The sequence below is a fragment of the Tenrec ecaudatus genome, chromosome 4 (genome assembly GCF_050624435.1).
Source record: "Tenrec ecaudatus isolate mTenEca1 chromosome 4, mTenEca1.hap1, whole genome shotgun sequence".
Taxonomy (NCBI): domain Eukaryota; kingdom Metazoa; phylum Chordata; class Mammalia; order Afrosoricida; family Tenrecidae; genus Tenrec; species Tenrec ecaudatus.
The window spans coordinates 89,565,450-89,590,762 of NC_134533.1; the positions used below are offsets into that span (position 1 = coordinate 89,565,450).

At 43.1% G+C, this 25,313-nt stretch overlaps 1 protein-coding gene across 1 annotated transcript in view; it reads left to right on the forward strand.

Annotated features, from left to right (window-relative positions):
* FAT3 (FAT atypical cadherin 3) overlaps positions 1-25,313 on the forward strand; it is a 745,323-nt gene that overhangs the window by 117,050 nt on the left and 602,960 nt on the right. Inside the window, exon 2 of the mRNA XM_075546447.1 lies at positions 17,704-21,014. Within this exon, the coding sequence (XP_075402562.1) occupies positions 17,720-21,014 (3,295 nt within the window). The 5' untranslated portion in view covers positions 17,704-17,719. The remainder of the gene's footprint in view (positions 1-17,703; positions 21,015-25,313) is intronic.

A 25,313-nucleotide genomic window follows, 5' to 3' on the forward strand; every position in this document is an offset into this window, starting at 1 on the left:
GAGCGGTGCCTCGGTTCCTAAGACCATCAGAAATAATGTGTTTGCTGATGGTCTTGGGTGACCCCTGTGAAAGAGGTGTTTGACCCCCAAAGAGATTGAGGCCCACAGGTTGAGAAACACTGCATTAGAAAATTGGTGGGCTGTTCTACTAAGTCCCAATGGTTGCCATGACTTTCAGTTGAATTCAGGAGAACAGGTTTGGTTTCTGATCTTTTATTTCAATATACTTTTCTGTGTCTACTCTTAGGTCACAATTTCTACCTCTCTCTCTGGTGTACTTATTCATCTTCCATGTGTTAACTGTTTTGCCTTTTCTTCCCCTTTGGGGTCATCAGAATTGCTGCCTGAGAGCAATCCTTACTGTTGAAGCCATCTTCTGATACCGTCTTTCCCAATTTGAGCACATTTATGCTTCCATCTCAATGCCGTTAGTCTCTCCCCCAGAACTGATGAATGGCACTGCTTCCAGTCCTGCTACAGACAGTTGGGTGCATATCTCTTTTCTTATTGAGGGCTTTAGAACACTTGTGGGAAAATGGAATAAAAGAGAGAGCAGAGGTTCCCATGGAACTTCAACACCCTCTTGTACATCTCTGTTCATCCCTCTGTAACCAACTGCAGGCCCCTGTGCTGCTGCTTTGCATTCTAGGGAAATATTTAGACAGACAGACATTCCAAAAGAAACTTGCTAGAGCCTATGGCCCCATTTGTAGAGCCAGATCTGGTTCCATATAGAAATGTGGGAAAGTTTTTAAATCAATTGAATTCTACAGCGGTCCTACATGATCTTCAGGATTTCAAAATTGTGACGCTCATTATATCAAATGCTTTGGCATTTGATCACTTTGTAAAGTGGATCCTGATATCCATTTCCTTCATTATGACTTAGGAGCTATGGGTATGCCTGAGGACCGTTCCCCCCGACCCATTCCTTGGCTTTACTCTTGCCCTGCAGCCTCCCTTGGAAGCCAAGAAGATATCTATCACAGCAGGAATGATGGGCCATGGGGGGAGCTCCCCCATACTCTGGTTGCTTGTGTTCCTATATTTGTAGGATGGACTATTTATTTCCTTGCAGGAAACTCATTTTCAAAGGCAAAGGGTGTTTCGGATGGCTGAAGGGATGCTAACGTTGGGGACCACGGCAGGGGACAGTCTTGACACAGCAGAAGGTGTCTCTTGTCTAGAAGGCAACAGAGAGCAGTCTTTGAGAGCAGCCTTTTCTTGTCTTAACTATTGCAATTCGGACTGTCTAAAGACTGTGGTTACATGTGAAGTTCCTTTCTCAGCAAGTGGCTGCCGTTTGGTTCCTTCTGGTGCCTTCTGACCCGTGCCTTTCCTGAGTAGCTGCTGCGGCAACGTGTGTGCTGTCTCTTTTTCTTTCTGGACCTTGAGCTAAAGAGCATAAGATAACACTAATGTATTTACCTTTTGTTTCTGGCAGCGAGGTCCGCCAAACAAAAACTGAAATCTTGCATTTTCTCAAACATTTCCGCAGACTGCCAAGACTTGGAGCAAATTATATTCATTCTATACTTTCTTTTCTCCTACCCCATGATGAATTTCTCTCTCCAGAGGGAAAAGCGATTTTTTAAAAGCCTTGAACAACATGCTAATCTTTCCTTTTGATAGCCCCTGGTTGAATTACCCCTGAATTTGAAGCATCTACTGATGAATGATACTCGACACTAACCAGTGTTGTATGGAAACATTTCCAGCACCTGGGGAGAAAACCAAGGGGAGTGTTCGTGACAGGGCTGTTCTGTGGCTGGCTCTGCCATTTCCTCACAACCAACTTGAATGATGCCTGCTTCATGCTGACTGACTTTGGTCCTAAGAGACCCCTCTTAGACAACAGAAAGATTTGCACCATTGGAAAAAAAGTTGATGGTATTATTATCATGGAAAAACAGTGGGTTGGGGTAATGGTCTGCTTTAGTGGTTCGCAGAACCCCTGGGGGACTTTGGTGTGGGATTGTTTTTCCCTTCTGTAGAATGACAGAAGGGATATCACATGCTTTAAATCACCTGCTCTTCTGGCCTCTGCAGCCCTAACTTAGGGAAACAGGGCTTTCCAGACAGGGGTAAAATATGAAATCAGCCTTAGGGTTTGCATCTCAGCCTCCTTATATTTGGCAGTCTGCTTTTGAACTTTGATTAACTAAAAATAACTAATGAAAATATTAATGAATAGATAATTATTCAATGTTAATAAAGTTTTCCCTCTCGGGGTAGTTTTTAGTAACTCGCACAATTACTAAACTCTAATCTAGGACAGATGAACCCCTCAACACCAGCGGTGGGAGTGGTGACACCAGGAGGGAAGGGCATGTAGAAAGGGAGAACCGATCTCGGAGATCTATGTGTAACCTCCTCTCTGGGAGATTGGCAAGGGGGAGGCGGGTGAGGGGAGACGCCGGGGAGTGTAAGATAAGATATAATAATTATTTATAAACTATCAAGGGACCAGGGGTGGGATCGGGGAGGGAGGGAGGGGGATGGGGGGGAAAAAAGGGAAACCGAGCTGATTCCAGGAACCCAATTGGAAGGTGAATTATGAGAGTGACGAGTGCAACGAATGTATAAGGGTGCTTTGCTCAATTGATATGTACAGATTGTGATAAGAGCCTTATGAGCCCCAATAAAAAGATTTAAAAAAAACTCTTCATTTAGTTTTGTTTTTGAATGGAATAAACAGCACAGCAAACAACAAACAAACAAATAGAACCCATCTTACTGCCAATGAGCCAGTTCCTACTCATGTGGACCTAATAGGACAGGGGAGAACTGCTGGCCCATAGGGTTTCTGAGGTTGCAAATCAGTGCTTCTCAACCTTCCTTATGCCACAACCCTTTACTACAGTTCCTCATGTTGTGGTGACCCCCCCAACCATAAAATTATTTCCATTGCTACTTCATAACTGTAATTTTGTTACTGTTATGAATCAGGCGACCCCTGTGAAAGGATTGTTCAACCCCCAAATGGGTCGCAACCCCCAGGTTGAGAACCAGTACTGTCAACCTTTATGGAGGCAGACTGCCACATCTTTCCCCTTCTGGTCAGCTGAACATTTAATCACTGTATCACTAAGACTCTTCAGCCTATGGGGCTGTCATATCCCCTTTTCCTTACCATGTGAAGATGTGTTTCTATGACAAGCACTGAAACATGTTGTTCGTAGATAAAAATAAACAATTGCTGTTCAGTTGACACTGACTAGTGACAACGTCCCCCATAACAGGGGAGAACTGGGCACTGGAAGGTTTTCAATGGCTCATGTTTTAGGACTCCATCTTTGGCCCTTCTTTCTGAGGAAATCTGCCTCAACTCAAACCTCCAACCTTAAGTTAGTGGCCAAAGATGTTAAGCATTTGCATCCCTCTCCACCCACCCAACACACACGCACACTAGCTCACACAAACCATTAGCTTCAGCTTGATTCAACCTCAGGATGACTTCATGAATTACAGAGTAGAATGGTCACCCAGCATATTTTCTTGGCTGTCATCCATTCAGAAGCATATCTCCAGCCTCTTTGGAGCAGTTGGATGGTATTGAACTTCCAACCTTAGGTTTTGAGTGATCCATGAACCATTTGCATTATGCAGGAACTTGTGAGAGTGTGCTTTCTGACACATATGTAATCCATAATTGAATCGTAGTTAGTTCTAGGGTAAAATTATGCTCAGAACTGAGCTCTCTTTATTGTTTTGTGCAGTTCAAGCCAGTTGAATCTACGAAAAAAAGAGAGGAAAGAACTAGGAGGCAAAGGACATGCATAGAGGCATGTACATATGTAAATATATTATATATAATGATGGGGACATAGATCTATGTGCATATATTTATATGTCATGTATCAAGGTAGCAGCTAGACATTGGGCCTCTACTCAAAGTCCTCCCTCTAGGCAAGAACACTTTGTTCTAATAACCTGGAATTCGGTGATGCTTACCTTCCTGACATGATCTCTGAAGACAAAATGGTTGCATAAGTAAACGTGGTGAAGAAAGATGATGGTACCTGTCCATTAAAATATATGGCATCTGGCATCTGAAAGATTTGAAGATAAACAAGTGGCCATCTATCTGACAAGAAACAAAGTACACATTGAAGAAGCACACCAGCCTGTATTATCATGAGGTGTCTACAGGATCAGGTATCAAGCATCAGAAGACACCAAACAAGCAAACATATTGATGCGAAAGAGGTAGGAGATGGCATGGGCATGGAGTGGATACTCAAAGCCTAACTGTAGACAATTGGATATCCCCTCACAAGGAGGGTCACAAGGAAGGGATGAGCCAGCCAGGGTGCAGTAGAGCACCAACGAAACATACAGCATTCCTCTAGTTCTTTAATGCTTCCCCTTCCCCCCACCATCATGACCGCAGTTCTGCCTTACAAATCCGGCTAGACCAGAACATATACACTGGTACATATAAGAACTGGAAACACGCAATCCAGGACAGATAAACCCATCAGGAACAATTATGGGAGTAGGGATACCATGAGGGTAGGGGGAACTTGGTGGGAGAAAAGGGAAACTGATCACAATGATCAATGTATAACCCCCACCCACCCAGGGTGATGAACAACAGAAACATGTTGAAGGGAGACAGTGGACAGTGTAAGATATGAAAATAATAATAATTTATCAAGGTTTCATGAGGATGGGAGGGTCGAGGAGGGAGGGAAAAATTGAGAAACTGCTACCAAGGGTTCAAGTAGAAAGAAAATGTTTTAAAAGAATAATGGCAACATAGTTACAAATGTGCTTGACACGAGGATGAATTTATGGATTGTTTTAAGAGCTATGAGACCCCAATAAAAATGATTTTTTTAAAATATAAACAAATGAAATAAAAAGAACATAAGACATTTACTACTGGTCAGGGATTTATATTCCTGAAGGTTCTTGAACAATCCTCAGCTTAGTCGAATGAAAATTCACCAACCTAGATAGGGTGTAGGAGACGAATAATGACCTCGTCTCAAGAATCCTGAGATGACACCTCACATCCAGAGCAGGAAAAGCAAGATGCCCTGTGCTGACGTTTGCATGCTCATCACAATTCTCCAGCTCTCTGGCACCACACACCCGTGATGTAGACACGGGAAGAATCCTCATCAAGTGGATTTCAGACACCAGGTGTATTATTTTCTTTGCATCACAACTTTTGTGTATGTGAGTAGTCATAGACTCCTTGTTCCTCCTAGGTCGCTAAATGAAATGGGTCTACTTCCTAACTTGTCTGACATGCACTTTGTCTGTTCTCTGAGGCATTCTACAGAGTTGTATGATCAGTTTCATTCAACAAATTGAATTGATTTCTTGACTCTGTAAGAAGAAACCAGCATAAAGGAACCGGAAAGATAAACTGTCTAGTCTGTGACGCAAACACACTCATTGCTGACGTCAGGTCCTGTCGAGATGGCTCAGACTCATCCTAACCCCACGCAGAACAACGTGAATCACTGTCCAGCCTTTCACCGTCCCCCTGTGTGTTGTTCTACTTGAGCCCGTTGTTCAGTCGTTGTGCCTTTCATCTTGAGGGATCTTCCCCTTTGCCCTGGCCCTTTGCTTTAGCACCATGACATCCTTTTCCGGGGACTGAGCTCTCGTTCATAACTTCCCAAAGTGCTTGAGATCAAGCCTCACCACCCGCACCCCCTTGCTTCTAAGGGGCGTCCTAGCGGTACTTCCCCTGGGACAGAGGGGTTTATTCCTCTGCAGCTCCGTTCACTTGGGACAGTCTTCACCAGCGACAACATTCAAATGCATCAGTCCTTCCCCAGGCTTACCTTTGTATCGTTCAGCTTTGGCCTGCATATCAGGAGATTAAAAATTCTAAGAGATACTCTTTAGATAGAACCGCAGGCTGTTGATTATGGTTTAAATAAAGTTGTACCTCTTGGTGGTATGTTTTCAGCAGACTTACTCAATGTATATGCTTCAAATACTCCATGAAGCTGGAGGATATGAAGAAGAAAGTGGCTTCAGGACTGGAAGAATGCTCATTAACAGCCTGGGAGAAGCCACGGACACAAGATTGGTTGCTGAAATTCAAGAGGACTTGAAGCACTTATTGATGAAGATCAAAGACTGCAGCTTTCAGTGTGGGCTACAAGTTAATATAAAACCCCAACCCTCACAACTCGACCAATAGATAACGTTCTGATAAATGGACAAAAGTTTCAAGTTGTCCGGGGTTTCATTTTACTGCGATCCACAGATGACACTCATGGAAGGAGTAGTCATGAAATCCAAATCCTTTTGTTTCATTTGCATTGGTCAAATCTACTGTTTGAACTCTAGGTAAAGTGTTAGAATGACCTATTTAAATGTTTAAAGTGTTGATCACACTTTAGGTTTAATCAAAGGAAGAAAATGCTGTCTCAGAAGTAAAGGCCAAACTAACCTTGAGGCTGTCTAGTTGTTTCCAACTCTTAGTGGCTTTGCGTGTTACAAAGTAGAACTGCTTAATAGGATTTTGTCGGCTGGAATCTCAGTGGAAGTTGTTTTGCAGCCTTTTTGGTCTACAGAGTGGCTAGGTGGCTTTGAACCACCAAACTCTAGGTTAGCAGCTGATGGAAAAGTGCTGTGTCACCGAGGCTCTTCTTATGAGAGCTATAGGACAGGTATACAACTCAGTGCTTTTGAGTTGATTCTGACTCTTAATGACCCCACTGGCAGAATAGTACTGTTTCAAGACTATAAATCTTCATGGGAGCAAAAATCCCTATTTTCTCTGGTCACCTGGTTGGTCGGTTTAAAGGCTTACAGATCAGATCATAATCCATTAGCTCCAGACCGCCTGTGAGGAGAGTATATATACTCATAGCTCCAGAATTCCCGAGATAGAGATATAGTCATTTGTATATAAGTATAACTAAGGTCAGCATGCCAGTTCTTAAATTATGGTCCCAGGAGCAACATCTCCTGGGAACTCTGTTAGAGTAGCCCATTCTGACTCTCCCCTGGAGACCAGTGGGATGAGAAGCACTGGGGACAAAGCCCAACGATGTCACCTTTAGTGAGCCAGGCAGTGATTCTGATGCCTGCTAACCTTTGTGAACCACAGCATGGATGGAGTGAAGCTCACGTTTGAGTGGAGATTAGGGATAGCTTTATAGAGCTGGTGACATTTGGGGCAAACCTTAGAAGATGAGTAATATTTTAGCAGTGGACAGGTAAGACCTGTGCTCTTAATGGAAGGGATGGCAGTATCATAGTCATATACGCCACAGAGATCTAAGGTCCAATTTTATTTTGCTTTTTTACCGGCAAGCTGCGTGACCTTGTCCAAATCACTTAACCTCTTTCCATCTGTTTCCTCAATTATAAAACTAGGGTGTTGAGCTGGACACTTTTATGATCTTTTTTGGTTGTAAAATTTGGTGACTTCCCATGGCAATGGGCCTGCATATATTATGTAATCCAAGTAATGGCATGGCTTGAATGATTTGTGACCCACATATGTAACATATTGTTGTATTCACTCTCTAGGTACAATGGTTTGTATTAAAAAAGTACAGAGTAAACATTTTGCTTTCTTTTCAGACAGCTATTAGCAGCAGCCAGAGAGTAAAACTTTATTCCCAAGTGTGTCATGCAGACAGTCTATAAGTGATTTCAGGAGCAAGGACCCAGAACATGAAGTGGTGCCAGGAGAATGGTAATTTTGGCAGTATCAGAACGGGCTGCTGTGGAAGATAGGGTTTAGCAGTATTTGGCTGTTCTGGGACCCATCATCGCCGGAAGAAATCCTGCTAGAAGTCTCCAGGAATTGACTGTCAGGCCTGTGGAGTAGCTCCCTAATGCAGCTCTGGTTTCCTTAGTTGAAATTGTACATTTGGGAGTTGGAATAAATTACAGAGCCGTGATAATAGCCTTTGGCCTGTATCACCATGTGCCCCCTCTCACCTGACCCTGACCCCTGGCATGAGCCGAGGATCTGTTGAAGGGCTTTCAAACTAGGACAGGCTGCCATGTGGACTGTCCTCATCTCAACTCTTTATCTTTAATGCACTTGACATTGGATTTTTGTTTTACATACTGTCTTCTAAGCACCTTGAAAGTAACCTCAGGAGATATTTTTTGAACATTTCTACCAATTTTTTGTTTAGAGGCAGAAACTGTGTTAAAGTAAGCTTTTTATAGGGCCAGTAGAACTCTTAGAATCCTTATTTAAATATAGGAAAACCATGACTTCCTCATATTTAAGTGAAAATCAAAGCCTGGATTCAACGCAGGTGTCTTTGACCTTTGTTTCTCTGCTATCTGCCCCCCTACATAGTTCTCCTCTTTGCATTTGGGAAAGAAAGGACATCGTTGGAAATGGCTACACTAATGCCAAGAAACTGTCAGAGTCCGTTGTAAATATTCTTTTCTATCTTGTGGCTCACAGATTTTGTCCTTTGTTAAAACGAGACTATAGTGAGTGACAGCAACCAATAACTAGTTATCATTGACTTGAGTTTTACTCTGGGTGACATCCTGTATGCTAAAGTAGAATTGTGTCCTGTTGGATTTTCAGTAAGTGAGGTTTTGGAAATAGATTGCCAGGCTTTTCTTCTGAGCGGCCTCTAGGTACTCGAACCTCCAACCTTTGGGTTAGCGATTGAGCATACTAAACACCTGTATTGCCCAGGGTCTCCTACTGCCATCTAGTGAATTCCATCTCATAGTGAACCTATAGGACAGAGAAGAACTTCCCCCATAGATTTTCCAAGGATATAATCGTTATGGAAGTAAGTTATCACATCTTTCTCCTGTGGAGTGGCTGATAGGCTTGAACTGCTGAACTTTTGGTTAGCGGCTGACTGCTTACCCACTGCATAACCAAGGCTCCCTGTGTTAGTCTGGGCTGACTAGAGAAACAAGTCCAGTCACACTTCTATATGTATAAGAAAGAACTTCATATCAATAACTATATATCAAGAAACCATCCAGTTTAGTCCAACTCATGTCCTAAGTCCAATACTAGTCAATAAGTCCTGCTGCAGACTCACACAGCCACATGTAATCATGCAGAATGCAGGCTGATCACAGGCCGGTAGCTGTAGAGTTTGTGGGGGGTCCGTGGTTGATGGAAACATTGCAGGACTTTAGCAGCATTCAAGATGGCCAGCAAGCAGGAAGGTGAAATGGGAGGGATAAGGAGGTTCCTGGGGTTGTTTTTTTTATAAGAAAGCTTATCCCCAAGGAGATAGTATGAGGTTGCAACCCGATTGACACATTTGACTCTACCCCTAGCCAAGAGTGTCTACTTGACATAAAATCATCTAACTACCATACTCTTTAATGATGCTACTAGCTAAGAATTATATAATGCTCATTAAGTCCTATTTGATGTGCATTCAATCATCCTCATTTTATAGAAGAAGAAACGGAAATATAGAAAGGATAAATACATCACCCATACTTAAGCAATTAGCAAATGGCAGATCTGATATTCAAACCCTCTTCATCAGCACTGAAGTTAAATTCTGGGGCCACTAGGCTATGTTGCCTCTGTGGACTGATGGCTTTGTGTTGATGAGTCTGGGTAAACCCCGGGGCACAGATCCACCTTCCATTCACAGCACTGTGTCAACTTCATCAAGGATGCTTGTTAATGGAAGACTTGTAAATGCTTGTAAATCTTGACTTGACCTTTTTTTTTTTTCTTACAAGCACCATCTTTTTTGGGCTAACATCAGTAAACCAAACTCACAACCACTGAGTTGATGCCAACTCATAGCAACCCTGTAGGACAGGGTAGAAATGCCCCTGTGGGTTGTGGGTTTCCGAGATTGTAACTCTTTATGAGAATAGAAAGCCTCAGAGTGGCTTAGGATGAGCCCAATATGAGACCACTATGCCAGGAGGGCTAAGAAGAACCCTTAAAATATATGAAATAGAAAGAGATGGAGAAAAAAATAAACTATTTTTCAAAGTTCATTTTTTCCTGTCCTCCAGACTTGCCTACTAATGGAGAACAACTTAAGGATGGCTGAAACATCTCCACGTGATGACAAGTCAGCACACTGGCTTGGGGACAATTGTTCACTGCCACCTTGGTATTTCTTCCTAGAATGAATGCCCTCGTCCAAGTCAGCCACACAGAAAACCCAACTAACTGCAGTGTGCGTGGCGGGGCAGGGGGGAGTCCTGGGCTGGGACTGCCTCTGCAGAGCCAATGTCTCCAAGGCTGATGGCTGGATGTTCTCTTTGGAGATGATATCAAAAAGTATTGATCCTCTTACTAAGTTGGAGAAAATGGGCTTTGAGGTTGGGAACTGAGTGCTTTCTTTCAACTAATCCAGAAGCAGTGAAATAAATCAATGTGCAGAGCATCTGAAATACCTTCTCATATGGCTTCACAAAGAGTTTGACTTCAATGAGGAAAAAGCAATACTTAAAACATCAACAACAAGAACAAACCATCTTAACAGTTGTCTTGGTGTTCTAAAAAAAGAATAAGAAACAGCCAACAATCCTAGTGTAGTATGACTGCAAGATTTTACAAGATGCCTTCATTTTAGCACTCATCTCCTAAATCAATGGGGAAACCACAAAGGTCTTTATCAATTTGTGCTCGGTAGTGCATTTTTCCCTTTAAAGAAAAGAAAGATGCAAACACTTTATAAGATATTTTACTTTATTAACTAAAGTCAACGGGTTTCATTGTACCTGGCTTTTTAAGGTTAAATCCAAATCCCAGGACACAGTAGTACTGTTCCGTTTAGCTGTGGAGTGCTTTCTGCCTGCATGGTAGGCTATTGGTTTTAATGCTGAGTACAAACCTCAATATGTGAAAATATCCATTCTCAAAGCGTTAAATTGAATGACAAAAAAAATACTAGGAAGGCCTTCTTTGCTCAGAAGGACGCGTAGTGGGTTTGTCAAAGCATTACTCCCCTCTGGTACGCCGATGTTGCTTATGAACAAGCCACTGGCTGCTGAGGGAGGTGGGAGTGGAACCACGAGTACAATAGAAAAAGAAGTGGCAACAAACAAAGATCACTCCTCGGTGTGATGGGGTCAGATTGGGCAAAATCCTCACACTGTGTCTCCAGTGCTGTCCCCATAGTGCGATGGGTCAGTGAGAGACATCATGCCTCATGGTGGGGCCGGACCTATGGTCCTCTCTGTGCACTGGCTGCTCGGAGCAGAAATCTCATCCTCAAGGCTTGGTGGGCCAGAATGTGCTTCACTTTCGTTCTCTCTCCCTTCATTTGCTCCTATGTGCTCTGATCAGACATGTCCTTCTTCCTGAGCTGTAGCTAAAGTGCTGTCCTCTGAAGTGAATTCTTCTGGAGGGACTGTCCATGTAGTTGGGATTGGGGCTGGCCTCTCTGACTTCTCTATTGGTTCCCTGCTTTATGCCGGTATCTTGCATTCACACTTTGTACACTGGGTCGAAGTCTGGTCCACCGCTCCCTCTCCTGTGGAGATAGAAACGACACCCTCCCCTTGGGTGGGTTAGTGCCCTGTTCTGCAGCTACCCATGTGTGCCCCCCCGCATTTTAGTTGGCTACCATATGTATCCCTGGATTTAGTCTCGCCCCTGCCATGCTACCTGGACCTCACGCCAAGGCGAAACACTAAGGACATGCAACAGAACAGCAAGGGGAGCAAAGCAATGAAGTCCCCCAAAATAGACTGTGGGCCAGGGCATGTGACCCCATCAGACTCCAATGGAAAGGACTTGTAAAGCTCAACAAGCACACCTTGACCTGTTTATAGGCTTTTCTTTTTTGGTCCTTGGTTTATTTTGTGTGTTTTGTTGATTTGTGCTTTGTTTTTTTTAACCTCGGCCGTGATTTTGTGCATATTATTATCTCTGCATGTCTATCTAGATAAGATCAGCAAGACAAACAATGCAGGGGAGAAAACAAAGGGAACCATAATTCCAGGGACATGGAAGAGGGAGAGGTGGGGAAAGGAAGTGGGTGCTAACAACCCCAGGGACAAGGGAACAACAAGTGATCCAAATCGGTGGTGAGGAGGGTGTAGGAGGCCTAGTAGGGCTTGATCAAGGGCAATCTAACTGTGACCCAAATGAAGGCTGAACATGATAGTGGGAGAAGAGAAAAATAAAAGGAAACAGAGGAAAGAATTAGGAGGCAAAGGACATTTACAGAGGTCTAAATACAGGCATGTATATATGCAAATACATTTATATATGAAGATGTGGAAATAGATCTATGTGCATATATGTATAGGTTTAGTATTAAGGTAGCAGATGGACATTGGGCCTCTACTCAAGTACTCCTTCAAGGCAAGAACACTTCATTCTAAGAATCTGGTATTCTGGGATGTTCATCTTCCCCACATGTTCGCTGAAGACAAAATGGGTGCATATGCAAATGTGATAAAGAAAGTTGATAGTGCCTAGCTATCAAAAAGTATAACATTTGGGGTCTTAAAAGCCTTTAAATAAACAAGCATCCATCTAACTGAGAAGCAACAAAGCCCACATAGAAGAAGCACACCAATCTGCGTGATCATGAGGTATCGATAGGAACAGGTATCAGGCATCAAAGACCCAGAACAAAAAATCATTATCATTATTAATGAAGGGGACTGTGGAGTAGAGACCCAAAGCCCATCTGTAGGCAATTGGACATCCCCTTACAAAAGCCAGCCAGGGTGCAGTATAGCAATGATGAAACACAACTTTCCTTTAGTTCTTTAATGCCCCCCCCCCCCACGATCATGACTCCAATTCTACTTTACAAATCTGGCTAGACCAGAGGATGTACACAGGTACAGATAAGAACTGGAAACAGGAAATCCAGGACCAATAATGAGAGTAGCCACAATGAGCTACCTATAGCCTCTCCAGGGGATGGACAACAGAAAAGTGGGTGAAGAGAGACATCAGTCAGTGAAAGACATGAAAAAATAATAATTTTTAAATTATCAAGGGTTCATGAGGGAGGGAGGCTGGGAGAGGAAGGGGAAAAAATGAGGAGCTGATACCAAGGGCTCAAGTAGAAAGAAAATGTTTTGAGAATGATGATGGCAACAAATGTACAAATGTGCTTGACATAATGGATGGATGGATGGATTTTTATGAGTTGTACGAGCCCCCAATAAAAAGGATTTACTAAAAAAAAAAAAGAAGAAGAAGATCACTCCAAATTCATGATAAACCATAGTTCTAGGACTGCTACATAAGCCAAGGAAAAGGTCATCCAGTTGACGGGAGTTTCACTTGGGTGTCAGCTGAACCAAGAGACAAGAGCCAGGTGTTAGGGATTCCCTTCATCTTTATGGAGCTTGGGTTTCTTACCTATCAACCCAGGAGTTTGGGGACAGGTGAAGTTTAAGCTTTTTCTGAGCCTGTATAACTTCCTCATTCCTCATTACCTGAGCAAAGATGTGCTTTAAAAACAAACAAAAAACACCTGGGAGATGGACGGCAGAGAAGGGGGGGAAGGGAGACTCCGGATAGAGCAAGATATGACAAAATAACGATGTATAAATTACAAAGGGCACATGAGGGAGGGAGAAGCGGGGAGGGAGGGGGAAAAAAAGAGGACCTGATGCAAAGGGCTTAAGTGGAGAGCAAATGCTTTGAGAATGATTGGGGCAGGGAATGTGCGGATGTGCTTTAGACAATTGATGTATGTATATGTATGGATTGTGATAAGAGTTGTATGAGCCCCTAATAAAATGTTTAATAAAAAAATTTTTAAAAACAAAGAAACTTGGAAACTGGGCCTGTTCAAAACATTGTACTTTCTGTGTTTCCTGTGTGGTTGGTGGGTTGGCAGGTAGGTAGACAGGCTGCTGGAGACACAGTGGTACACAGATATGCTCCCCCCGCCCCCCCTCAGGTTTCCTTCAGTTAGTGGCCAGGGCAAGATCTGACAGACAGACAGGGAGCGTTAACAAAGACACGTGCCTTATTGTTGGTTCCAACTCCAGATGAACCGGTGTCAGTGTGGAACTGTGTTCCATCGAGTTTTCAATATGTGATTTTCCAGAAATAAGTCTCTACACTTTTTGTTTGAAGACCCTTCAGGTGGACTTGACTTTCCGGTTTTCAGGAAGCAGCTTATGCGTTACTCAGAGTTCCCCGGAGCTGCGTGTGCTGTAGAGAACGATGTCCGCTTTGGTGACCGTGGACCCAGTAGCACCGGGACTGCTCTCATACTGGATCTCTTCAGGGTAGAATAGTGAGCGGGGCGTGGGCAGATGGAATTGGGATTTCTCGGGTGCCTGAGAGGCCCTAGTTTTCTCCTTGCAGAAGGTAGGTCTGCCTTTGGCCATTTCCTTAAAAGAACCTTGGTTCAGGCTGCCATGTTCACAGGGAGCCCAAATGTGTGCTTGTGCTTTGGAACATTTTAAGGAGGCTTGGAGGGACAGTGGGTTAAGAACGTTGGCGGTTCAAGCCCACCACTAACCCACAAGAGAAAGAGGAAGCGTTTCTTCCTGGAAAGCCTCACCATCTCAGAAACCCTGTGGCACAGTTCTACTCTGCCCTGGAGTCACTGGAAGTTGGAATCCGCTGGAAAACTGTGCTGTGCTGAAGCATTTCAGACGCTCACGTGAGCGTATTCAAGCATATAGGGGCTGGGGAAGTTCCCATTCGTTTGCAACTGTGGTCCTTGAAAAGGAGTCTGACACTCCTTTCCAGCGGGTGTGCTCCGCAAAAGCACCTCCGCTCATGCTGCTGTGACGGGGCTGTCCCCTCTGCTGTGAAGGGCATTGGAAGGTACTGTCTTCACAAAAACCAGACAGACATCGTTTTCCTCACAAAGCTTCCCATTGCAGCTCTATGGTGTCTTTCCAGGGACCGTCAATGGGAGGCTTGCTGTTGCCTTCTAATTCCCTTCTTGCCCTGGTTCCCCATTCTGGTGCCCCACAGCCACCGTGCTCCCCACGCTTACACCGGGGTGCTCTCCACGGACAGGCTGCCAGTCATTGCATGTAAAATTGACTTCAGGACTTGGGGTCTCTTATGGAGATGCGACCCTCTCCCTGCTGTTCCTTGTTGCTGTCTAGACTGCTTATTTGAAGAACTTGAATGCCATCTAGTTTTTTCACACTCAGAGAGACCCCGTAGATCTAAGGAGAACTTCCCCTTGGGGTCTCCAAGGCGACAAGACGCATGGGAGGAGACTGCCACATCTTTCTCAGGTGGATTGGCTGGGGCTGCTTATTCTGCGTTGAAAACCCCTGTGCCAGACTGTCTTCCTGTTGCTGGCTGCCCACCAGTTACCTCCTGTCTGCTTAAGCAGATGGGAGCAGCAGGAACAATTGTATCCCCAGCTGGGACCACGCACAGGCCTGCTCAACGTTTTGCTCTTTGGGTTCCTGCTATAGAGCAGGATTGTGGTTGGGGGGGAACGGAAGAAAGGGAAAACCTGTTGAAGTGAGCAGAGAGCCTGAGTTCTAATCCAGGCTCTGCTGCTAAGAAAGTGAGCCTTCATATCCTCATCTATAAAATGGCTATAATAATATCTGCCTTGCCAGATATGGTTACAAAAATATTTTATGAATGCTGTTTGTAATATTTTTAAATGCTCTTCTATAGTGAAAGTTTCAGTGGATAGTCAGTCATTGACACTACTTTAAATCCAGAACAGAAATGATTAAATAGACATGTTGGGTGGATTCTATGCTTTGCCATCAGTGATGACTGTTAACTTATTTAACAGAATTAAATGATCCATAGACAAGAGAGTTTCCAAAAGGTCATAAAAAATGAAAAGATGGTTGAATTTCCCCCCACCTTTTTGAAGTGTTCTCATATGTTTCTGCTGCTGCTGAGTTCTAACATAAAATCCAGATAGCACACATGTCCCCTACTTCATCACCATTGCCACGGTTGGTTATTACATCAGACCTTGGCGGTTCATAAGATTTTCATTAGTTGATTTTCAAAATTAGATTGCCAAGTTTTTCTTTATAGTCTGTCTTCTTCTGGAAGCGTCACTGAAACCTCTTTTTCCTCATAGCAACACATCAGCCATCATTGACGGACAGGTGATTATGGTGCATGAATTGAATTGGCCAGAAATGAAACCTGGGTCTCTTGCATGAAAGTCAAGAATTCCACTACTGGGTCCCCGAGACTCAAACAGAGCTCATAGTTATAGAGTCTATTCCGACAAAGAGTAATTCTAGCGCACAGGGTAGAAGTGCCCCTACGCGTTTCTGAGATGGTAACTCCATGGGGGTAAAAAGCCTCATCTTTCTCCCACAGAGCATCTGGTGATTTTGAATGGCTGACGTTACAGTTAGCAGTGAAGCACCAAACCATGACACCACCGGGTTCCTCTGGATCACCCGTGCTCCCTATCGATGGTTTACAGGCATTTTAGTTATTTCAGTCTTGCTTAAATAGCCGTTTGCCCTCTATTTGTTAAACTTCATTGATTTCACTGGGTAGAAAAAAATTAACTTTTATCTTTTAATCTACATAGTCATAGAACTGTGGAGCATATGGTTACTTAATGGCGGCAGATAAAAATAATTGAAAGTACCTCTTACAATTGCTTAGCTTTTCTTGCTCTAACTTACTCTTATCTTCTTGATTCTAAGTGGCACACACAGTTCACTCATGGACATCACGGATCATGTCATTTCCGCTTTGCTTGCTACACGTTTTGCTCATGCTGCCCATGTGGGATTAGGCATAAATCTTGATCATGTTAAAAATAATAGGAAAGGGTTGTGATATCGTTTTTTAAGAATTATATAGGCAATTACATACAAACTCTGATGACTATTGCTCATTGAGAGAAAATTGGAAAATACAGCTAAACCTCCAACTTCCACGACAGTTTATTTTTCTTAAACATAAAAGGCACTTTACATACAGATGTCTAAATTATGATCGCATCAAACCATGAACTACATAGATTGTTTTGTGATCTTCAATTTCATATCACTTTATAGCTTTCCACATATGGAAATATCTGCCTGGATAATCACTTAAAAAAAAAGTTTTAATTTTAAATTTGGCAGTGCTTCCATTTCAGGTGATCAGCTTTGCATTCAATGTCCAGATCACTGATGGAACCCTCCTAGAGACCACTCCCGGCTCATCCCTGATCCTTCTCAACCATGGACCGCTGTCCACCATGTCAACCAGTCTCATCACTTCTACCAGCCACACAGCATTCCACTCTGTGAATTAGTGAATCAGTTCTCTGGAGGGAGACATTTAGTATCTTTTTTCTTTTATTTGTCATTTTCAACCCTGCTGTTAAGAATCCTTGTCAAATTATTTCTCCATATAATTGCCTATGAGGAAAGTCCTGAGTTAAAAATAAACACACTTTTAGCATTTCCAATTTGTATTTCAACATAGTATATATGTAAGATTAAGAAGTAAAACTGAAATTTTTAAGGACAACTAGACTCTTTAATAACAAACAAATTCATCTCAAACAAGCTAAATAAATAGATTTTGTGATCGGAAGAAATCTTATACCAATGAACACTCCAGCCAGCGATGTAAACGTATTCTTAAAATTAGAAAAAAAAATTTAACCAAAATCTGGTTAAACCCTAGTTATTTTCTTTATTATCTAGTAGTTCCTAATTTTTCTTCTATTTGTATTTCAGTAAAAGTAGTTAAAGTTTTTAAGCACGTACTTTCATTAGTGAATAATATTAACGAAACCTCTTTTCTATTTCTTATCCCATTTTCCTCTGGGTTAATTTCTCTTTTCTCTCCCTGCTGTTTCCCTCCAGGAGGAAGTATGATGTGATGGATAGAATTATGGGATACTGTGTGGGCGCACGGCCACCTCTTCCTCCTTGCCTCATCCTCCTGCTTGTCAAGCTTTTGGCCACCTTCTCCCAGGGGTTGCCAAGGACCGGGCCCCTGGGCTTCCACTTCACACATTCCATCTATAATGCGACTGTGTATGAGAACTCGGCAGCAAGGACCTATGTCAACAGCCAGGGTAGGATGGGCATCACCTTGATAGACCTGTCCTGGGATATCAAATACAGAATCGTATCCGGAGATGAAGAAGGCTTTTTCAAAGCAGAGGAAGTCATCATTGCGGATTTTTGTTTCCTCCGAATAAGGACCAAAGGTGGCAATTCTGCCATCCTGAACAGGGAGATACAGGACAATTATTTATTGATAGTTAAAGGTTCTGTCAGAGGGGAAGATTTAGAAGCATGGACCAAAGTGAATATACAGGTTTTAGATATGAATGACTTGCGACCTTTGTTTTCACCCACTACGTACTCCGTTACAATCGCAGAAAGCACACCTTTAAGGACGAGTGTCGCCCAGGTGACGGCGACAGATGCAGACATCGGGTCCAACGGAGAATTCTACTACTACTTTAAAAGCAAAGTCGATCTCTTTTCAGTTCACCCCACGAGTGGTATTATCTCTTTAAGCGGACGCTTGAATTACGATGAAAAGAATAGGTATGATCTGGAAATTTTGGCTGTGGATCGAGGGATGAAACTCTACGGAAACAATGGCGTGAGCAGCACTGCCAAGCTTTACGTTCACATTGAACGGGTAAATGAGCACGCCCCAACTATCCATGTAGTCACTCACGTCCCCTTCTCATTGGACAAGGAGCCCACGTATGCGGTAGTGACCGTCGATGACCTAGATGAGGGGGCCAATGGCGAGATTGACTCTGTTTCCATTGTGGCCGGGGATCCTCTCGATCAGTTTCTCCTGGCTAAGGAAGGAAAGTGGCTGAACGAGTACAAGATCAAGGAGAGAAAACAGGTTGACTGGCCAAGCTTCCCCTATGGCTACAATCTCACTCTTCAAGCAAAGGACAAGGGGTCACCGCAGAAGTTTTCGGAAGTCAAGGTCGTCCACATTGCCAACCCCCAGAGAGACATTGTCCCCATGAGATTTGAGAAGGACGAGTATGATGTGAGCATCAGTGAATTTTCCCCTCCTGGTGTAGTGGTGGCCATTGTGAAGTTAAATCCTGAGCCGCTAGATGTGGTATACAAACTGACGCCTGGTGAGGACACAGAGTACTTTAAAATCAACCCTCGGTCCGGTCTGATTGTCACAGCACAGCCACTGAACACCATTAGGAAGGAGGTTTATAGACTGGGGGTGTCAAACAAGGAAGGGGATTTAAAAGCACAAGTCACCGTTGGCATCGAGGATGCAAATGACCACACACCCGAATTCCAGCATCCAGTCTATGAGGCTTTTGTGAATGAAAGTGTCCCTGTGGGAACCAGCATTCTGACAGTCTCGGCTTCTGATAAGGATAAAGGAGAAAATGGGTACATCACCTACAGTATCGCCAGCCTGAATTTGTTACCCTTTGCCATTAACCAGTTTACAGGTGTTATTAGCACAACTGATGAATTGGATTTTGAATCCTCTCCAGAAAATTACAGGTTTATCGTGAGAGCCTCTGACTGGGGTTCACCCTACCGCCATGAAAGTGAGGTCAACGTCACCATCCGTGTAGGAAATGTCAATGACAACAGCCCTCTCTTTGAGAAAGTTGCTTGTCAAGGAGTTATTTCCTACGACTTCCCGGTTGGGGGTCACATCACAGCTGTCTCGGCGATCGATATTGATGAACTTGAACTTGTGAAGTACAAAATCCTTTCTGGAAATGAGCTTGGTTTCTTTTATTTAAACCCAGACTCCGGTGTTTTACAACTGAAAAAGTCACTGATGAATTCGGGCATTAGAAACGGGAATTTTGGCCTCCGGATTACTGCCACAGACGGAGAGAATTTTGCGGACCCCATATCTGTTAACATTTCCGTCCTACATGGGAAGGTTTCTTCCAAGAGTTTCAGTTGCCGAGAAACGCGTGTGGCCCAAAAGCTGGCAGAGAAACTGCTCATCAAGGCAAAAGCGAATGGGAGGCTGAATCTGGAAGATGGATTTCTTGACTTTTATTCCATTAATAGGCAAGGACCACATTTTGACAAGTCTTTCCCTTCTGATGTGGCTGTGAAGGAGGACCTGCCAGTTGGTGCTACCATCCTGAGGATTAAAGCCTACGACGCTGACTCTGGCTTCAATGGGAAGGTGCTCTTTACCATAGCAGATGGAAACACAGACAGCTGCTTTAATATTGATATGGAGTCTGGGCAGCTCAAAGTCCTTATGCCCATGGATCGAGAACAAACAGACCTCTATCTCCTTAATATCACCATCTATGACTTAGGGAACCCGCAAAAGTCTTCATGGAGGTTGCTGACTGTCAATGTGGAGGATGCCAATGACAATCGTCCAATTTTTCTTCAAGACACTTACTCGGTCAACATTCTTGAGAGTGCAAGCCTCGGTACTGAGATTATTCAAGTGGAAGCCAGAGACAAAGACTTGGGTTCCAATGGTGAGGTGACTTACTCAGTCTTGACAGATACCAAGCAATTTGGCATCAATAGCTCAACGGGAATTGTTTATGTAGCTGACCAACTGGACCGAGAATCTAAATCAAATTACTCTTTGAAAATAGAAGCCAGGGACAAGTCAGACAGCGATCAGCAATTGTTTTCGGTTGTAACTCTCAAGGTGTTCTTGGATGATGTCAACGACTGCTCCCCAGCCTTCATTCCCAGTAGTTACAATGTGAAGATCCTGGAGGATGTCCCCGTTGGCACTGTCATTGCTTGGCTGGAGACCCATGATCCAGACCTGGGCTTGGGAGGTCAAGTGCGCTACTCTTTGGTCAATGATTATAATGGGAGATTTGAAATCGATAAAGCGAGTGGTGCCATCCGGTTGAGTAAAGAACTTGACTACGAAAAACAGCAGTTCTATAACCTCACCGTTCGGGCCAAAGACAAAGGGCGCCCTGTTTCGCTGTCATCGGTTTCCTTCGTTGAGGTGGAAGTGGTGGATGTCAACGAGAACCTGCATGCCCCTTACTTCCCAGACTTTGCTGTTGTTGGATCTGTGAAGGAAAACTCACGCATCGGAACCAGTGTGCTGCAGGTGACAGCTCGAGATGAGGACGCGGGCAGGGATGGCGAGATCCAGTACTCCATCAGGGATGGCAGCGGTCTTGGAAGGCTTAACATAGACGACGAGAGTGGTGAGTGTAACGTTTTCGGCCAGAGGTGTGGTTTTCAGTTCTCGAATTGTCAACGTTGGAAAGGATATTCTGGCAGGAAAATAGAATGACAAATAAGGTTGTATTCCAGGCGGAGACGACACGAGGAAAAGCCTCCTCTTAGAATGGGTTAGTTTGTTAGAAGGCTGTGTATCCGGTAACGTCTTGGCTTTCCAGGGAAGTCCTGCTTTTTCATGGTTCAGTCTTACTGCTACTCAGCTATCTTTCAATAAGCGTAAGTAATTGTCACTTCTGTTGATTGCACTTTTGACCTTCACTAAATTAAGGGCCTTGATAAAGTAAATTACCTTTGAATTGGCTGTAAATTAGAAGTGTGAAATAGATTTTCAATGGATTTGGATAGGAATCCTTTCCGTGACAGTGATGCTTTGCTGAGGTGATAGTGCACGTTTCACGGGCATGATTAGACCTTGAATGACAGCATTCACCTGTGTGTGCTTCATTAATATGAGGGAAAAACCTTTTTTTTAACATTTGTAGCCCAGGAATTTTTCATTCCATTTGGCCATGGACTTTAAAAAAATTCTCTCAAAAAAAAAATTACAAACGATAGAATAGATATGTGTCCTGGATTACACTTATAAAATTGGTTTTGTTAAAATTTATTTTTATAGGAAATGCTTTTCAAGAGGGACCAACTTTCTCATTGCCCCCATCCACTGCTACCCTCTCCCTCACTGACGCAGACATAGGCTGTGTCCCCTACACTAGTCACTGTTATTATTTGTCTTTAAACATCCGTTTGCCTGGGGACACCCAGCTGGCTGCGTATCACCCCATAAGCACTGCACGTGCTGCTAGTGTTTTTAGATTGCAGACATATCGAGATTGAGAGCTCTGTCTTCTCTATTCCCATGTACATGGAAATATTAGCAGGTTACAGTTTTCAGGGCACCTTTATGTATATTAAAACATTTTCTAAAAAACTTCTATGTTGGTGATGATGCAATTCTGAACAGACCGTGGGAAGGTGTCGCTATCGTGACAGGAACTGTATATTAGTGAGACAGGAAAAGGGAGTTGAGAAACTGCATTAAACCTTAGACCGAGTTGCCCAGCTCTCTGCATTCCCGCAAACTCCACCGTGATTTTGAACATAATAGAGTACACTTATGGCCACTGTAAAATTTGGTCTCCATAACCATAGGAAGGAAAGGATAAATGTCAGGCTAATTGAGTCCTGATTTAGCCACGTACTGGAGCTGAAAACGAACCGATGCATTTGAATCGTGGGGTTGGCAGAGGATATTACAAGTTTGAGGCCTGCCAGAAGAGCAGACACATCTCTCATGGAAGGAGTGTTGCTAGAATGCTCCTTAGAAGCAAGAATGATCGGACTTTGTCGCACGTATTTTGGACGTGTTATCAGGAGAGACTGGTCCTTGGTAAAGGAGACCATGCTCAGGAGTGTGAAGGTTTGTGGAAAAGAGAAAGGCCAGCAAGGAGACGGATGGACACCGTGACTAGAGCAAAGGACTCAAGCACAACGACTGTGTGGCTGGCTCAGAACCAGAAAGTGTCTACACAGGGTGGCTGGGAGCCAGAACTCCCTTGGTGACAGCTGACAACAACAACCTATTTTACTACATGTACTTTGTCATTTGTTTCGAATATATTTCCATCTTTGAAGCACATAACAAGAAAGTAATCTTTATGGATTGCCTACTCTGCTAAGACATTACTATAACTAAACCCAACTTCTTGAATGCTGAAAATATGCAAGACAACGGTATTTTAAAATTCTTAAATAGCCCATGCAGTAGAGCTAATAATCATCAACTCATGAACTGAGGTTCAGAGAATATCCACAGATTAGAGCCTCATTTCAGACTGGGTGATGCAGATTGCTGACATGCTTAGCTGATGACCAAAGGCTTGGAGATGATAGTCAATCTAAAAATGCCCTGCAAAAAGGAGATCAACGTCTGAAAAATCAGTCATTGGAATACCGATTGGGCACAATTCTACTCTAACACCTCTGGGGTCACCGTGAGTTCGATTCAACTCTCAGGCACTTGGTAAAGTTTCAAACAGCACTGAGTAACTACTGTATACTAGGTTATCTCTCATCTAAAGAGAAGTATAGGTTTCTTTGTGTGTTTTTAGGTGCACTTCAATTTGGTATTGGTCTCAAAACTGCAATGAAGTCCCTACAAATTTGGACTCACTGAATTTTGATATTGACCATTATTCCTTTTTGCCTCAGAATTTATTATTTGTGTGTCTCTCCCTTGACCAAGACTAGCATTTGGACTCGAGTGGATATGGGTAGTAAGTAGACAAGCAGGAAGATGTCCATAAGCCACTTATTACTGTTACCCAGATGTCGAAGCAATGGTCAGTTGTTTTTCTTAGGAAATTGCACATTGGTCTTCCTCGAGGCAGTAAAGGACAGGGACAGTTACCTAGTAGCATTCTCTCATTTCTGCTACGTTATTTTGTTCTTTTGTTGACTGTTATTTTTGAAAACGTGTACGTGAATTTCTTTGATGACCAAACTGCTCCTAAAATTCTTGACTCCGTGAATTCGATGCCCCTTACCTGAGTTGACAAAACACTTCATTGTTTTACATTTATTCCGCTAATTTTTGCATTGCATGAAAGAAACTGGCCATCAAACGTCACTTATATTCTGACATTTTGGCATTGTGTTGTGACTTTAAAAGTTCTTTCTTAAAAGTGTTACCTCTTCTGGGTTAAAGAGTAGCTCAGTGAGTTGTATACAATGGAAAATAGAGCTGGGGCTAGAACCTACAACTCCTCAGTCCCAAAACACGCTCTTTTCTTTGCAGTCGTTACCTAGGATTTTGATTTATCTTCCAATATAATTTTAAGTGTTCCCAGCTAGGGCCACAACTTCTTCTCCTCTGTATCATCATTCTGTTCCCTTCCCTTAGAACACAAAACTACATTTTTATCTACATCGTAGGAAATATGGGTTTGATGAAGTGTTGGGATCTTTTGTGGAGATTAGATTTTCCACTTAATACTACTCTTAGCCATTGTATGCCTTTGTTACCCCCACGGTTTTAGCATCATTTCAAATCCCAGAAGGTGATGAGGCGTGACCCTCTCAAGGTGGAAGAGAAGATTGACAATTGGATGTCCAACCCAAGGAACCAGTGCTGTGGTGCCGTTGGGTTCACAATACTGGCGGATAGTCCATCTGCTGTTTGTCTCTAGCTGCCAAAAAATGTGGTTCAGGCTTCTGGAAGAATGCATGACAACGCATCCCCACTGTGATGATGAAGCCGTGTTTACGTCTGACCTTAGGAGCATACGATGGGCTAACCTTGTGTGCATCTTACACTTGGAGTTCTGCATCTGAGTTATCTGTCAATGATTATTTAAAGATGTGCATAAATGAGTTGGCCTCAAACTTTGGAGTGCACATGAATCACCGAAGGGGGTTGTTAATAATGCAGATTTCCAGGCCAGGTTTTGGAAGATTCTAATCCATTTGCTCTACGGTGAGCGTTCAGTCATCTTCCATGAAAAACTGAAAATATTTCGTCTGCCTGTGGTGTGGAAGCGCTACTTTAAATGGACTTGGCCTCCTAAGAGAGGGCTAGCCCATTGTCTACTCCCTAAAGTCTTCCCCTTTTGAGTGGCAGAGAATTGACCCCATCCTTTACAACAAGTTCTTTCCTAATCATTTTTAACTTTTAGCATTCGTTTCTGCTGATATTTTTTTTCCTCTGGGCTCCTTCCCTGATGGATCTAAAATCTATTTCTGTGCTTCACTGATTACGGTGCTCCTGTTTTGTGAAACTGCATAGGCTGGGATTAGTTGATGTATTTAGTAGTTTCATGTTCTTGACTTAATTTTGAGCTCAGCGAGCAAACCATACTTTTTTTTCATTCTTTACCATGCACAGGCGTTTAATAAATGTTTAATAATGTGCACAGTAAATGGATTAACTGGGGGGTGCCCAACTACAGTGAATTTGATCACAGTTTAAATCACTAGTCTGGAAGATGCAATTTAATCACTTTTCTCCTTCACAAAGAACGCATTCTTACTTTGCCACAACAGGATCCATATTCTTAAAGACTCGAAGGTTTCAGAAGGTTTAGAAAGACCTCATTGTATTTTCTGAACTGTGATTTTCTATTACACTGTGTGTGTCTGTATATTTGAGAAATGATTTCCTCATTTTATTTCCCTAAGGTTAATTAAAGAAATATTTAATTAGGATAAATAATTTCCAGTCCAGCACATTAATCATAGATAATTGGGAAGATATTTTTGCCATCCAT